Raw genomic sequence first — 16,544 nt, 5'->3', positions numbered from 1 at the left:
GCTTATACTTTGGAATTTATCCTAAGTTTGATGATTGCTCACGGCCCACCCCACTCGCTGAATAGCGGGTCGGGTCGGGTCACTTTTGGCGGTAAAATGTGAATTCACGCATCTCGATACCTAGTACACCAGTGTCAAATTCCTTTCTTGATTCCAACCTGGTTTTAACTGCTGCTGCCACGATCCTCCCACCCTCTTCGTTAGGCTTTACAACAGAAAAAGCTCGCTTTCATCTACACACGACAAATATGGCAAAATCCTAAAATGAGCCATCAAGGGGTGGACACATCAATCCCCCTCTCCCTCTCTTCAGATCTATCCCTTGCCTTCTTCCTCCTCTCTGATCGTTCAAATGCCCCGAATTTTATCTTAATTTTACATTATTGCCCCTCCTACTGACACTCTCATCTATGTGTAGTAAATTTAGGATTCTAGGGTTTCTTTGTTCCGGATTGATTCTTGGTGCCGGATAGATGTTAATCTTATGGGGAATCTAGGGTTTTATAGTCTGTTTTCGCTGGTGGTGTTTGTTGTTGGGGTTATTCTTCGGCAGAAATGGAGGAATGCGGCGGAAAGGAAGGAGGAGATCATGAGGTTGGTGGCTATGGCCTCCGAAGAGGCTGCGGCAGTCGAGCTCGAGGCCGCCGTCGAGTACAGCTCCATTCCAGTGGCCAGGCGGTACCAATGTGCGGCGTGTTATGGCCCAGCCACCACGCGGTGTTCCCAGTGCAAGGCCGTCCGGTACTGGTGAGTTGCTTTTGGAACTTTTGCTTGATTGAGTTTGTGGGGTTGGGTTTGATTCTTGTGATTTGGGTTACTTGATGTCTTGTATTTGGTTTTGAATGTTGAGGTGTTTGCGTAGTTCAATTGGTGCTTTGGTTATTAGATTTTTAGGTACAATGCAGTTTTAAAAGGATAATTTGATAGAATTGTATCTATAAAAAAAAAGGATAATTTGATAGAATTGTAGGGATTCGTTGACATTTATTACTCATCAAACGCAGACAAAAAAGAAAGAAGAGAAATAAATTGTGTGGCAAAGGAAGATTACATCTTTGGCATTTGCATTTGAATTATGACATACTGAGTTTGGGTTGTCTAACCTAATGAAACTTGTGAAATGTAGTGCTGCTGTCTTAAAATTTTATGGATGCTAATGCTTTGTGGATCATCTAGCAATACACTTGTGGTAATATTTTTTTAGATGCATATGTAAATGACATTTTGGTCATGTCTGCTAACTGACGATGCATGTTTGATTGTCATGGTATTTGTCAGGATGCTTTAGGTTAGGACAAAGAATTGATCCTTTTGTTGGACTTTTGTTGCATGGTTACAGTTTTGGGGATCAATTTTATTGTGGGTTTCAAGTCGGGTTTGGCTAATCAATTTTGGTATGGGTTTTGAGTTGGGTTTGGCTAACCCTGGACAACAAAAACTTTCTTGATTGAGCATTATTGTTATTTTGATAATTCATCTATCCGATTGGTTTGGTAGTGCCAACATTGTTCCTTTTCTGATGAACAATGGCTCCATATTTATAGAATAAAGGGAGATTGCTATGTTCAGTTTTGCTTTATATCCCAATCCACATCATGTGCCACAAGTCACTGATCCTGCTGAAGCGACAGCTATAGCATCTTTCTTTGTGTTTGGGAATGGGTTAGGGTGCACATAAGAGAGTGTTCCTTGTCTTTGATGGATTTTATTGATTGGTTGAACTCTATGTGAGGGGAGAGTGGTGTCTTTTGTGCCCCGTGTGCCTCTTTTGGCCTTAGCAGCTTGTATACACTGTATATACTCTGTGCGCCCTTTGGTAGGCGCTATAAATACAATTGGTCTTTACCTAAAAAGAAAAAATAATTAAAAATCTTTCTTTGGGTTAAATTAAGGATTTCACTAAGGTCATTCCAGGAACAGCGTTTATAAAGGCTAATTCTGCAGAGAAAATTAAATGATGTAAGTGTGACCTAAAGACTAATGGATTAACAAAAGAAGATTTCAGCATAGATTGTGAAAGTTTGTCACTCTAAATATCTGGCAAAACATAATGCATGAAATATCCAGGAAAAAAAAAGAAGAGATCATTACTTTTATTTCAGTAGGCTGTTTTGATCAGCATGGAAATGGAAATGTTTTGATAAACACAAAAGAAATGTTAAAAAAATTTATTCCCTTTGTAATCAAGCAATACCATAATTGGCCTTTACTTAACTTGTTTTAATGGAAATTCTTTCATGGTTTCGTCAGATAATCATTTGAACAATTTTAATTTCTTTCTCATACTCGAATGTTGGATCGTAATTTGGGCCTCCGGTCATGGATCTTGGACATTGGAGTGTGATGCCTTGCTGATTTTAAAATCTTTTCTTCACATTATTTATATCTAAATGATGTTTTGACTATGCCATTTCATTTATTTGATTAAGTATAAATCTGTTATTGTAATTATTATTATTTTTTATTTTTTGATTGGGCTTTTTTTGGTTTGGTTTTGTTCATGTCTGGGTTCTTAGTTTCACATAACAGTATGTAAAAATTTTAGGCTTTTTATTGTTAAAGATCTGTAATCTTTGCTTCTAACTGTGCATATTTGATGTCAAGGTAAGTTTGAAGTCTGTTTCTTTCTATCTTATTCACTTCTATTTACTGTATTGTTTTAGTTCTGGGAAGTGCCAAATTAAGCACTGGAGACAAGGTCACAAGAATGAATGTGTTCCCCCAACCCCAACCTCTGCCATGCAGTTTAATGATGGAAGAGGCTTTGGTGGCAAAACAACATCCCAAAATCAGTTTGAGAATTATGGTAATGTTTTTTATATTAAAGGGAATATAGTTTTTCTTCTAAAAGAACTGTATCAATGGTGGATGATAGTTATGAAGTTGAGCCTTGTGCAGATGCCAAAACAACAACTGGTTCTTTGTCTACCAGTACCTCATCATTTTATGGCCTCACTCCCTCTGCTGCTAGAAGTGAACCATTCATTGATGTTTCTGTTAGTGATGTCCTTGGGTCAAGCACACCTGACAGCTCAAAGGGACTTTCTGATGACATTTCATGTGATTCCTTTGTAACTATTTCTAATGTTAATAATATAATTAGTACTGCTTGTGCAAGCAAGTTAAATCAGATGAAATCCATTTGTGATGATGAAGTGGATCACTTTCAATCGCAATTTCCCAAAGCCAAGACTGCCATATGTGATGATACCCGGCCAAGAAGCTTGAGTAATAAGAAGTCCAATGGTGGAGCTCGCCATTCAGATGCTTCTAAGCACAGGAGCTCACCACTCTTGAGCCGTTCAGGGTCTGATTTTCTGGCTAGTGATAGCAGAAATGAGCCACAGGTAGTGAAGCGTAAAGAAGTCTCATCTGTGTCATCTACTGTTTCTGATCACTCATCTCCTGCTCCTGAAGGGCATTCAGCTTTGGTTGCGAAGTCTGCAAAACATACCTCGCCTAACATACACTCTGAGGTTGCAGGCTTGCAACAAAATGCTTACAATGGCTTGAGAACTTCTGTGCGGAAAGTTGCACAGCACTTTCGAGCCTCAAAACAGTCAAAGCCCCAGTTGTTAGGCATTGGAAGTGGAATTGCTGGAAAATACAATCACAAGGTTTGTGGAAGAATTATGATATGTTTTTCCTGGAGTAGTGCAAATTTCCTTGTTGATAATGCACATATGATTTATATGTGGACAGATGCTCTTTCCATATGAACTATTCATGGAATTGTACTCTTGGGAAAAGGTGGAATTGAGCCCATTTGGCCTCATGAACTGTGGGAACAGGTAATTTAAGAGTTGTTTTCAGCTCATTATAGGAAGACTATATTTAAAGGATGCTAGATGTTGTTCATGGTTATAATGTAATATTTAAAATTTCTATTTCAACAGAACTTTTAGCTTCTGCTCTTTCTGTATTGTGTTAGATAAACATGCTTCTGTGCTTCCCCTCTAAATCCCAATCCCAGTCAGTTTCTGCATTCCACCTGTTTTGAGCTTTGAGGCTTCAGACAGTCATCATGAAGTCCATTATTGTTATTTTCTTGAATTATGTACTAATCAATGAGATAAAAAACATCTTTATGCTGGTTTGGAAATGTGTCATTCAGATAGTTTAGTTCTTACTTTTCTTAGAATATGATTTCTCTGAATTTGCTGCAGTTGTTATGCTAACGCAGTGCTTCAGTGCTTGACTTTTACTCGGCCTCTTGCTTCTTATCTTCTTCAAGGGCTACACTCGAAAGCATGCAAGTTTCTTTTCATGACTCCTTTGTGTTTATGACTTGTATAATTGATTGGAATATGTGCTTGGTGGCTCTCTCATTTTTAAAATTCGTCTTCTTTCCAGGTCCAAAGGAGGACTGGTGTTTCATCTGTGAGTTTGAATGTCTAATTCTTGAGGCAAGGGAGGGGAAGTCTCCCTTGTCTCCAATGGGAATTCTCTCCCAAATACAAAGAATTGGAAGTCATCTTGGACATGGGAGAGAAGAAGATGCCCATGAATTTTTGAGGTGAGCCAGATAACACATCCTAGATCCAATTGGATGGACTTGTATTTCTGTTATCTAAAATTCAATTTCTTTACAAATTTGTATTACAATTCAGTTACTGAGATGGCAGGTATGCTGTTGACACGATGCAATCTGTTTGCCTCAAGGACACGGGAGTTGTGGGTCCCTTGGCAGAAGATACAACTCTAGTGGGCCTGACCTTTGGGGGCTACCTTTTATCTAAGGTGATTTCATGGTTTTAATGGTTCATTAATCTTCAGTCCCGATAGAATTATTTTCCTTCGTTCTAATGCATGAGATGTGATTTTGTTATTAAGATTCTGCTTATTGGTATTTTCATATTAATATGAAGTTTATGACTGGGATTCTTAGATAAAGTGCATGAAGTGCCAAGGCAAATCAGAGCGGTGTGAGAGGATGATGGATCTTACTGTTGAAATAGATGGAGACATTGGAACCCTTGAAGAGGCTCTTGCGCAATTCACAGCTACTGAAATCTTGGATGGGGAAAACAAGTACCAATGTGGCAGGTTGGTTACTTTTACATACAACCCTTGATTACACCAGTGTACCTATCAAAAAAAGAAGAAAAACTCTTGATTACACCAGGGTTTTATCTATAGGGACAGTAACAGTAATTTAACAGCTATTGGTAGCTAGAATTTGCCACATTATTTGCATTCCTCACAATATATAACACATGATGAGGAAACTCCTTTACTGCCTTTTTTCCATATTACACCTAGAATTTATATCCAACACTTGTATCTGTCCCCAGATCCAGTTATATTGAGCTTTATTTTCCCTTTTTTGGGATATGGGTGTTCATTGTGCTGGACACCTTGTGTTATGCCAAACTGTTACCAGTGATTTTGTTCTTTTTCCATAGATTTTGCTAGAAGCCTAAGATGCTGTATCCTTGTTTGCTTAAGCTAAATTTTATTCTCTTTTTCAAAATTGAACCATATTGGGCAATACTGATCATCTAAGATCTTGATACCTTCTACCATAGAACTTCTTATCTTATCCTCCTATTAAAATTAATCTCCCAGATTTCTGACTACAATTGTAGTAAATATGTGGGCTTGGTAGCATTATATGCCAGTAGATCATAATGTAAATGCTCTCAGCCTCTTGCAGAACAGTTATGTTTTTACATTTATTGTTTCTGAACTGTCATGTGACTGATTATCACATTTGATGACTACAATTGTAGTAAATATGTGGGCTTGGCAGCATTATATGCCAGTAGATCGTAATGTAAATACTGTAGGCCTCTTGCAGAACGGTTATGTTTTTACAGTTATTGTTTCTGAACTGTCATGTGACTGAATTATCGCATTTGTAAAAACAGTTACTCACCTATGTAGAGAGTGTTCTCTCAGGGTGTTACAGTTCTCAGCCACGTGGAGTGTTCTCTCAGGGTGTTTTTTTTTTTGGTTCAATTATGTTTTGTTTTGACCAGATGTAGATCATATGAGAAAGCGAAAAAGAAGTTGATGGTATTGGAGGCACCAAATATCCTTACAATTGTGTTAAAGCGATTTCAGGTAATTATTTAATTGAAAGTGGAGCATGTGATTTTTTTTATTTTTTTTTCATGTTATCTTGAAATATTTGTGTTTAATTCACTATCTGTGCATGCAGTCCAGTAATTTTGGGAAGTTGAATAAGTCAGTCCGGTTCCCTGAGACGCTGAACATGACCCCATATATGAGTGGCACAGATGATAGATATCCTGTCTACAGTCTTTATGCAGTGGTGGTTCACTTGGATATTATGAATGCAGCATTTTCTGGGCACTATGTGTGTTTTGTTAAGAATTTCCTTGGAGATTGGTTCAGGATTGATGACAGCACAGTATGTTTCTTGTTTATTTCAAATATATAGTCACATATTGGCATTAAAATTTTGGCTTTGACTTTTGTTCATTGGTTTGTCTGTTTTATTTTGTTTTTTGTTTTCTTTGTTGTCTTTGTTTTTTAATTGATTAAGAAAAGGAAAAAATAAATTAATATATTTTGGTATATTTTGGCATCTGAAGGCCCTTCCCTTTAGTTGGAAAGAGGCACACTTACTCTTTGATGTCCTGCAGTGAGATCTCCAGGCTGACTATGGTCCTGGTTTATCTCTGTTTACTGTTTTGTGTACCTCATCCTTTTGAATGGTTAATCTGCTAAAGGGATAAAGTATATACTTGAATTTGAGTGAATACTAATAATTTTGGGCTGTATGTTTGGACTTGACGGTTTGATTGGTGGATCCTGTTATTATGTAGGTAACACCTGTGGAATTGGATAGGGTCTTATTAGAAGGGGCATACATGCTACTGTATGCAAGGTAACATATCCCTGGTGCTCAATTTGATATATTTTTATTTTTTTTTGGGTTTTAGGTTTTTTTTGTTTTTCCTTTTTAAAGATTGAACAACTTTGATATACTCACATGTAGGCGCTCTCCAAGGCCCCCTGCTTTGTCAAGGAACATGGCTGTTTCTCATGAAGGGAAACTGAAGATGAGGAACTTGGAAGCTGTTCCTTCCAGCCTTGCTGCTACCAAACCGAGATCCAACTCAGCAGTTCCAGGTGTGGATCGTTCTATGATACAACGGAAGCCTGAAAACTCATGCTGGACGACTTGGGATGGTCCCACAAGTAATCAGTGGCTTCGGCCAGAAGATTGGAGATCTCACTCAATGCAAAGGGTCGGTGTGGTTGATTCCTCAAGTGAGAGTTCTTCCCTCTTCAGCTGCTGCTCAGATGAAGGTTCTTGCAGTACTGAGAGCACAAACGACTCTGCGAGCACAGGAGACTTCTCTGATTACATATTTGGTGAAGTGGGAAACAGTTGGTACAGAAATTATGGACTTTCATCAGATTCAGATATAACTCCCTCCTTGTTTTCAAGATCTTCAGGCGCTTCCCGGAGCAATGGAGGTGATGGGGTTCGGAGGAGGCTACCACACCAAGGAAGCAGCTGGGGAGAGGAGTTGGAAGGGGAAGGTAACTCATCATTTTTGTATAATGGCACAAGTAAACATAGTAAAATGTGTACCACCCAATTTGGTGGTAGTAGTAGTGAAACTGATTTGGGGCGACTAGTTGCGGGTAAACCTATTGATGTAAAGTCGGGTGTTCCCTTCAAAAGGGCAAGTAGAGAAAGATCAGCTCAAACATTTTATTGAGGTTTGAGTTGAGATCCATGCTAGTGAAGTAGGATGTAATTGTTGGTATATACAAAAAAAGAAAAAAGGAAAAAAAAAATCCATCATATGATTTATTCTTCTTTTATTTCCTCTGTACTAAGTTTGTCCAGGCTGAACTTAAGTAATTGTAATACGTGCAACTCTTATTTCCGTCATCAGACATTCTCAATTGGGTAAAAGCTTGTTCCATGGATCACCTTCTTATTCATTAGTCCTCCTTCAACTTGATCATTCTTTTTTCTCTCAAAATCCTCAAACACTGGCCGAATTGTAAAAATCAACCCAGTTTAGATACTCAATAACGATCTTTCTATTTAATGGGTTTTTTTTTTTTTTTTTAATAAATTTTTTTAGGAAGATGTTAATATTCTTATCTTTCTAATATATATTAAAACTGTATATTTTTTTTTATAAATAAATAATTTATGATTTTATTATAATATAATTAATCATATTTTATTAAAAATTTATTTGTAATTATATAATTATTTTTATTTTTAATAAAAACTGAATTTAATTTAATTTATATTATATAAATAGAATTTGTAATATTTTTATAAAATCAAAACAAAAAAAAATATTTTTTAAAACAATTTATTCAAACAAGCTTTTGTTTGTTTTTTATTTTTAAAAATAATTTTTCAAACATTTTTACTTTTATAAAATATTTTAAAAATTATTTTTTTTGTTATTCACTTAAAAAATAATTTTGAAAAACAAATTTCAGAAAAGGCACTGAGTGAAACGACACCGTTTAGAGGCAAAAATTTGCAACAAAATTGTGTCCCTCGGCCAACTCTGCTTCTCGTCACAGGTTCTGTTGTTCCTCTGAAACGTCGTCGTCCAGGTATTTGGGGCAGTCTGTCAGACGGTGTGGATTCATATATATTTGCAGTGGAAGCTGTTGAAATACCCCAAACCCATGCCAGTGATAACGTCACTGCTACAACCCAATTGCTGCAATTCCAACAAGCTTCTTCACCATCGCCTAATCTGCTGGTGCAACAAGGCAATGTCAAGTTCCAGCAACAATCAACCTGGTGCCTTCACCACCATCCGTGAGACAGTCACTTTTAAACAAGAGATCAAAAAAAGCAAATTCATTGCCATTGCCGGCCACATCCCCGACCAACAATATGCTAACTCCTTCCTTTCCCAGGTATTCTCCCTTCTAGGGTTTCTTTTCTTATTCTCTGTTTAATGGCGTATTTTCTTAATAACGCATCATATTCCTTCGGGTTTCTGACCCATTTTCACTTTATCTGATTCGAAACATGTTAAAATAAGGATGTATAGACACTTACTTGATATCATTACATCCTTTTGTTTACAATTTCATTCTTTCTTTTTTCTTTTTTCTTTTTTATTTGATTAATTGATTGAGTTGTTGATTGAAATATGATTATTTTGTTTCTTATGATGATAATTAGGTCAAGGATCCCAAGGCTACCCACAATTGTTGGGCTTATAAGGTTAGTTTTCCTATTTCATGATTGGGAATTACTTACTAAGCCTTATTAATTTAAAACCAGGCCTTGATTATCAAGGATGGTTTCTTACTATAAGCTCTCCTTCTGGTTAGTATACATTCAACATTCTTTCTCGAGTGCTGTGTCTCATCAAATTATTTCAAAATGGTTACACAGGAAGGTCAAAGTTGAATAGTAAAATTAAGTTAAAAAACTATAATTCTTCATTTGCAGTAATTGCATATGAAATATCGATGTTGGGACCCATCTATGCCTTTGTTCCTTGCATGCTTGTCAGAAGGAATAGCTCATGGTAAAGATATGGTAATGGGCTTCTCATTTTTTTCCTCCCATAATTTAAACCAGTTTTATTGTTACTTACTTCATAGGTTGGAGACCAATACCGATCAACTGATGATGGTGAGCCATCGGGTACAGCAGGCAAGCCTATACAAGCTGCTATTGAAGCTTCAGGATTAGATAGAGTTATGGTGGTTGTGATCAGGTAAGTTCTTTTTCCTGTATATGTTGACAGTTTAATTGTGTTTGCAAACTATGTTATGGCATTGCTTCTGGCTAGTAATTAATTTTGGGTTTAAGTCACATGTATGATTTCTCACTTTTAAGTTAGCTGTGTTATTTGACTGATTTGAGGTTGGTAAATGAATCCTACTTTTACACACTGGTTGATTTCCTCATTTGAATTTCAGGCATTTTGGAGGTATCGAATTAGGTACTGGAGGACTTGTCAGGGCTTATGGAAGAACTGCAGCAGAATGTTTGAAGAATGCCCCAACTTGCTTTGTGAAATCTAAGGTAATTGTTCTATGCTGGTGTGCCAGCACCTTTATGTTGATATCTGCTGCATGGAGACCTGCCCATTTTAAGACTTTGATGAGTATTGGACTGGGAACTTTTTCATTGTAGGTTCCAATGGCCGTGGAGGTTCCTTTTGAACTTCTGGGGATTCTATATCATCAGGTGAGCATGTTTAGAAGCAATGTTAGTAACTACTTCAAATTTTCTGTAATTTTTTGAGTTGTGTATATCAAGAAATTGGTCTGTCAGTAGGATTATCAAACCCTAAGTAATGCTAATGGCATGTTTCCTTTCTTTGTTCTCCAATTCCTCTGTCTCACTTGTTAAGTCTTTTTTCCATGCAATTACCACTTGGAAGATCTCTTAAATCCCTTTTGGAATAGTGGACTCACTCCCATGACATTCCTCCTTAATTACATTGTGCTCTGATAATCAAGCTTATTGCTCTGCTCTTTTGGAAGAGGTGAGTCATGTACCACCAAGAATTCTTTGAAGACTATTATTGTCTTCTTCAGCAACTTGTCCTACCTGCTATCCCCTTGCATTTATACTTTTATGCATCTGAACCTGTCACAGTAGGATATTGTTAATGTACCTGTTATTCACTTGCATTTATGCTTTTATGCATCTAAAAACCTGTTAACAGAGGATATTGTTAATGAAAATGAAATAAAATAAACATATGATATAAATGTACTGTAGCTTGTTGTAAGTTTTATTTTTCAAATGCCATTGTGTAACACCTTTGAAATTTTGCTATGCCCTTTTTATGTCTTAAAATTTGGACCAATGTTTTGGTGTACTATTAACTTGTGCTTTCCATTGACAGCTACAATCTTTTAAGGTTGAGGACATCAAGCAGGATTATGAAACTGGTAAAGAGGGCACCACCATGGTTACTTTTAAGGTTGATTTTGACCAGGCCAAGAGTTTGGAGGATGCAGTAAAAGACAATTGTAGCCGAGACTTATTGTTTTATAAGAAGTGAAACAAGAATCCCACAACTATGTTTTTTTGGCTTCCTGTCTAAATGAATACAGGGAGTGTCGAGACTTTTGAATACATCATTCACCAAACAGGTACTGAACTTATATATCTCAGTTTTGTATTGATTAACATCTTGTAGCTGCAAACTTTGTTGTGAGATTATTTGCACTTGGGTGTACAAGAAGATTCTTGAATATTATCCAAGAAGATTGTTCTTGGCCTGATATGATAAGTTGTATATACAATTCAGTTCAATAAAAAATGTACTGCATTAATACCCCGTTGTTGAAAGTTTTATTTAATCCTCGAGTCATATCATTTTTTTTATTGCATATCCTGTTTGCTTGTCATTGTGTTATCACTTAGTTATATGCTCAGAGTCACCTTCCTTAATGTAAATCATATATCTAATGTCTATTGCAGGACGCTGTCCAATCTAAAGAATGAAACAGCTAATTATGAAACTTAAGACGCTTCGATGACTTCCATAAGACCATCAGTTCACACTTAAAAACGATCAGCAGACCAAATTGGGACTGCCTCTCTGTCGGCATCTCATATTGTCCTCTTCCCACTTAAATATTTAGATGTAAAAATGAATATTGTGTCATGAATATTGCCTCTCTGCTTAAGGTGGTGTTCAATAATCAAATTTTAAGAAAGAGAGGATCGTGTTCATATAGACCAAAAAGAAACACAAAAAATATAGAGTAAAGAAAGAAACACAAAGAACCCTCACAGAGACCATGAATTTGTTACAGAACAAGACCTGACATATAAATCAAACTTCTCAGACAATAAAATGTATTAGAATCTTCTGAAGCCTTCCAAATACATACGCACCCAGCTAGTCTCCATCGACTAAGGTTAGCAGGGCCACTCAAGGGCTGGTGGTGGATGGAGGTGGTGAAAGGAAAGGAACTGTTGGAATTGTTGTTGGAATGGTGGGGAATGAAGGGATTGTGGTGGGGATGGTGGGCAGCGGAGGAAGCGTCAGCTGTGGAATTGTGGGGATGGTTGGCAATGTTGGGTTTGGCAGGGATGGCAGCGGGGGCAATGTGGGCTTCGGCAGAGTTGGGACACTAGGCAACGTTGGCAACGGGGTAGTGGGCAGCGCAGGCATTGCTGGCAAAGGAGGCAATGTGGGCTTAGGAAGAGATGGAATTTGAGGTAGTGTTAATGCTGGTGGTGGAGCTGCTGGTGTGTCCAGAAGGTAACGACCTGCCAGGGTCACATCCATGCTCAACAGTGACAATGCTAAAACCAGAGATACAGTAATACAATGCATAGCCATGGTTTAAAAAGATAAAAGGTTTGTGGAGCTACTTCCCTTGGATGTGAGAAAATTTCAACTTTGTTCTGGATGCAGAACAGCAAAGTATGGACGAGTATTTATAGATAAGCTTTTGAAGGATTTCTGAGTGTGTTTTGAAGAAGCAATAGGAGTTTGATAAGATGTGGTTGAGAGAAATATGGAAAAGAAATGGTTAGTTCACCTCCCCTACTTGTGTTACTTCAAATTCAAAAGAAAACCAACCAAAAGGGTCGGCAAACTGACGCAAACCTGAGCTCACTTGTGTGTACTGCTAGAATTGTTCAGTTTGTTGTTTGAGATTTGAGTCTTTTTGACCCATGGGTAATAATCTTTTAAATTTTCGAAATAGATTTATTCACAGTAGAATCTATAGATCATACTAAAGCGGATTGAGGTTTTGCTGAATGGTCCTGCCTTTCATTACATAAAAGAGTGACTATATGCTTGTACACGTGATATACATATACAGAGAAGTATGTGATGTCAATTCCCTAATTACAACCTAAAATCATGGGAATTAATTTAAAATAATTATAATTCAAAAATATTTTCCAAAAGAGATGAGAATCATAGTACGGTGGGATTATGTTCTTTCATTCCCGCACAAGATTGTGGTTTCATTGTGAACTCCAATCTTGTACCATTGGCGAATAAATGACTAACGAGAGAAAGGATTTATAACAAATCAGCAAGTTAATTAGCAGTATGGCCATGAGACTCAAAGTTGTTACTTGGACACTTGGCTACAAACAAAATGGAAGTCGATAGTGATGAGCTTCTTTCAGGAATGGAAGATGCGATTGTCGCAAAGTATTTAGTCGCTACATTATCATAGTAGATAACTGGTGTAGCTGGCAATGGTGCATGAAACTCTCGTAACAAGTTTTGAATCCAGCTTATCTCTACTGTAGTGGAGGCAACCATGTGATACTCAGCTTCCATGGAACAACGAGCAATGGTTTTTCCCTTTTTAGAGCTCCAATTGATGGGCGTAGCATAAGGAACAAAACATAGGCAAAAGAGAAGGTGTGATCATTGACATCACTTGTCAAGTTCTTGTAGACGCATGAAGATTAATAAAGTAGGTTCATCTAATGAGGATCCCATGGTACAAAGTTCTTTTCAAGTAGCGAAGAACACGTTGCAATGATGTCTAATGAGTCAAGGATTGGATAATTTGTTAACAACGAAGGAGATGTTAAGCGAGTAAGAAAAAAAATACTTCCTCATTTTCAAGCATGTTCATCTTCTCGGGTAGGTCACTAATATATTTATGTTGGGATAAGAACAAATCATCCTAAGTGAAAGCAGTTTCAACTCAGAGAAAATAGCTTAGTGGGCCAAGATATAAAACTTTTATGTTAACACACCAATGAAGTGCGTGAGAAATGTAATTGAGGTACGTCAACATAAACAAGAAAGAAAAGTGTACGGTTATCAATAAATAGTTGCGAGGGGCTTCCTTCCACGTGTACATCCTTCCCAGAATCAAAACTCTTTAGTTGATCAGGGTAAACATATAATCCGTCTAGGATCACTCTGTTTGAACCAAGATAAGCTCTATTTAGCACCAAACAGAATGAACGGGCCAAGACGGCTGACATTTCAAATGGACTCACAATGTTTAGACAGAATGGATAGACCAAGTCGGTTGGACCTATCGAGCAAATCAATCCAGTCAAGTCCTTAGGATTTCTGGCATGTATGGTCAACCACGCCTGATGTCTAAGTGTCAACCTAGACGTCTAATGTCTGAGTGCCAACCTAGACGTCTGATGTCTGAGTGCCAACCTAGACGTCTGATGTCTGAGTGCCAACCTAGACGTCTGATGTCTAAGTGTTGGACTAAACGTTTGATGTTTGAGCGACGACCTAGATGCCTAATGTCTGAGTGGCGGACTAGACGTCATTTACACCCAAAAGTCAATATCAATTAATTGTTAAGTACAATCCTAAATATTGGCAAGCTAAATGGACAGTCAACTACATGGTTCAAGATTTTGACACGATAGTCAGCAAATGACACCAGTCAGCAGTCCTTACTTGATCTGATTGTCTAGTCCATGCAATAGTGACAACGTTGACTGTCCTATCAAGGCTTGATTTCTGTCGGGCAATCATCATTATAAGAAAGGCAAGAGTGCATAGTCAACGTTATAATACCGATATCATCAGCTCTATATAAACCCCTCAAGAAGCACGAACAAAGTACACACGTTCATTCTTTCCCATAAAAAATAATTAGAGTTATCCTCATTGATTTTTGACTTAAGCTTCGAAGAGGCGTACCTGGATCACCTATCCGGACATCCTTCTGTGCAGAGAAGAAGTTCGTCTAACTATATTGAAGTTGGACGGACCTGAATTCAATTGGCTCGACACCAACAATAGTGACAAGTCAGACTTGGAATTCATGAAGCCATGGGACACAAGGAATCCTTGAAGTTCATTATAGCATACCCTTATACTTGGACGGTCAGCAGATCACCAAGTTGGGACTGCCTTTCTTCTCTGTCAGCATCTCATATTGTCTTCTTCCCACTTAAAGATTTTGAAGTAAAAATGAATATTGTGCCATTTACCGATTACGAAGGTGTTCAATACTTAAATTAAACAAAGAGAGGAATGGTATTCATATAGAATAAAAAGAAATACAAGGAATCGTATTCATATAGAACAAAAAGAAATATATACAAGGAATCGTATTCATATAGAATAAAAAGAAACGCAGAAAACCCCCACATAGACCATGAATTGTTACAAGACCTGACAAATGAGTCAAACGTCTCAGACAATAGAATGTAATTATATGGGAATTCCTGAAGCCTTCCAGACATATGTGAATCCAGCTTGTCTCCCAGGACTAAGGTGTGGCGGGACACCGTACTCTAAGGGCTGGTGGTGGATGGAGGTGGTGAAAGGAAAGGAACTGTTGGGATTGTTGTTGGAATGGTGGGGATGGCGGGCAGCGGAGGAAGCGTCATCTTTGGAATTGTGGGCATGGTTGGCAATGTTGGGTTTGGCAAAGAAGGCAGCGGCGGCAATGTGAGCTTTGGCAGAGTTGGGGCACTTGGCAGTGTCGGCAATGGGGTGGTGGGCAGCGCAGGCATTGCTGGCAAGGGAGGCAATGTGGGCTTAGGAAGAGATGGAGTTTGAGGCAGTGTTAGTGCTGGTGGTGGAGCTGTTGGTGTGTCCAAAAGGTGGCGGCCTGCCAGGCTCACATCCATGCTCAACAGTGACAATGCTAAAACCAGAGATACAATAAGACGATGCCTAGCCATGGTTTAAAAAGATAAAAGTGTATGGAGCTAGCTTCCCTTGGATGTGGACGAATTTCAACTCTGTTCTGGATGAACAACAACAAAGTATGGACGGGTATTTATAGAGGAGAATTTGAAGAAGCAATATAAGAGATTGATGAGATGTGGTTGAGAGAAATTTGGAGGAGTGGTGGTTAGTTCACCTCCCTACTTGTCTTACAGCAAATTCCAAATAAAACCAATCAATTAGGGTTGGCAAACTGACGCAAACCTGAGCTCACTTATGTATACTGCTAGAACTTTTCAGCTTGTTGGGTTATTATCTTCTAAAATTTTGACACATGGATTGCTTCATGGTAGGACTCATAGATCATTCCAAAGCGGCTTGAGGTTTTGATGAACCACCTGCCCTTCGTGTAACTAATCAGTATATATACACGAGATGTACAGAGAAGTATGTGATCTAAATTTCTTAACTACAACCAAAAATCATGGATTTAAAAGAATTACAATGCAAATAATATCATAAAAATGTTACAAAGATACATAACATATTATCAACGTACAAACAATGTGATAGCTAGAGGCACAAAAAATATGATCAAGGAACGAATCATATAACCGAAGTAAAAATAATATGACTAAATTAAAATACGAATATTATGAGTTAGAATTAAAGTATGAATCATATGATCTAAGTACAAACAATATGATCAAAGTATGAAGAATATGATCTAGATATAAATAATATGACTAAGATACAAAAAAATATAATTGACATATAAGTAATGTGATTAATGCATTAATACTATAATAATTTTGAACAGAAAATGAATTAGAATTATTAGTCTTATAAACAAAATAAACTTTTTACTAAATAACTTCTAAATTTCTTTTAACACGATCTCCGACTCACAAATTTATATTTACATGAAATAATATAAAATGAATTAGAACCATTATTTTTACAAAC

At 37.4% G+C, this 16,544-nt stretch overlaps 4 protein-coding genes across 5 annotated transcripts; 2 read left to right on the top strand and 2 right to left on the bottom strand.

Moving 5' to 3' along the window:
- The first annotated feature begins 125 nt into the window (after positions 1–125).
- LOC117918864 (ubiquitin carboxyl-terminal hydrolase 17-like) lies at positions 126–7,914 on the top strand. The gene is made up of 12 exons (XM_034835814.1): positions 126–747; positions 2,664–2,806; positions 2,899–3,617; positions 3,703–3,791; positions 4,167–4,252; positions 4,354–4,516; positions 4,626–4,740; positions 4,889–5,046; positions 5,982–6,066; positions 6,164–6,376; positions 6,795–6,856; positions 6,968–7,914. Exons 1-12 carry the CDS (start codon positions 485–487, stop codon positions 7,698–7,700), a joined length of 2,829 nt encoding a protein of 942 aa, XP_034691705.1. The 5' UTR covers positions 126–484; the 3' UTR covers positions 7,701–7,914.
- A 620-nt stretch (positions 7,915–8,534) lies between these two features.
- On the top strand, positions 8,535–11,276 carry LOC117917677 (IMPACT family member in pol 5'region). 2 transcript variants are annotated; one of them, XM_034834029.1, is made up of 6 exons: positions 8,535–8,880; positions 9,152–9,193; positions 9,580–9,695; positions 9,901–10,006; positions 10,118–10,171; positions 10,839–11,276. In XM_034834029.1, the coding sequence occupies exons 1-6, from the start codon at positions 8,644–8,646 to the stop codon at positions 10,995–10,997; spliced, it is 714 nt and encodes a 237-aa protein (XP_034689920.1). In that variant the 5' UTR covers positions 8,535–8,643; the 3' UTR covers positions 10,998–11,276. The 2 variants fall into 2 exon arrangements, with proteins under 2 accessions (XP_034689920.1, XP_034689921.1); XM_034834030.1 differs by lacking the exon at positions 10,118–10,171.
- A 600-nt stretch (positions 11,277–11,876) lies between these two features.
- On the bottom strand, positions 11,877–12,290 carry LOC117917387 (protein PELPK1-like). The gene has a single exon (XM_034833651.1). The coding sequence runs from the start codon at positions 12,288–12,290 to the stop codon at positions 11,877–11,879; it is 414 nt and encodes a 137-aa protein (XP_034689542.1).
- A 2,909-nt stretch (positions 12,291–15,199) lies between these two features.
- Positions 15,200–15,592, bottom strand: LOC117917384 (protein PELPK1-like). The gene has a single exon (XM_034833647.1). It carries the CDS (start codon positions 15,590–15,592, stop codon positions 15,200–15,202), a length of 393 nt encoding a protein of 130 aa, XP_034689538.1.
- Between the last annotated feature and the right edge of the window lie 952 nt (positions 15,593–16,544).

The sequence above is a fragment of the Vitis riparia genome, chromosome 7, assembly GCF_004353265.1.
Source record: "Vitis riparia cultivar Riparia Gloire de Montpellier isolate 1030 chromosome 7, EGFV_Vit.rip_1.0, whole genome shotgun sequence".
Classification (NCBI taxonomy): domain Eukaryota; kingdom Viridiplantae; phylum Streptophyta; class Magnoliopsida; order Vitales; family Vitaceae; genus Vitis; species Vitis riparia.
The sequence above is the reverse complement of the archived record's forward strand: the minus strand, read 5'-3'. Positions and strand labels throughout refer to the sequence as shown.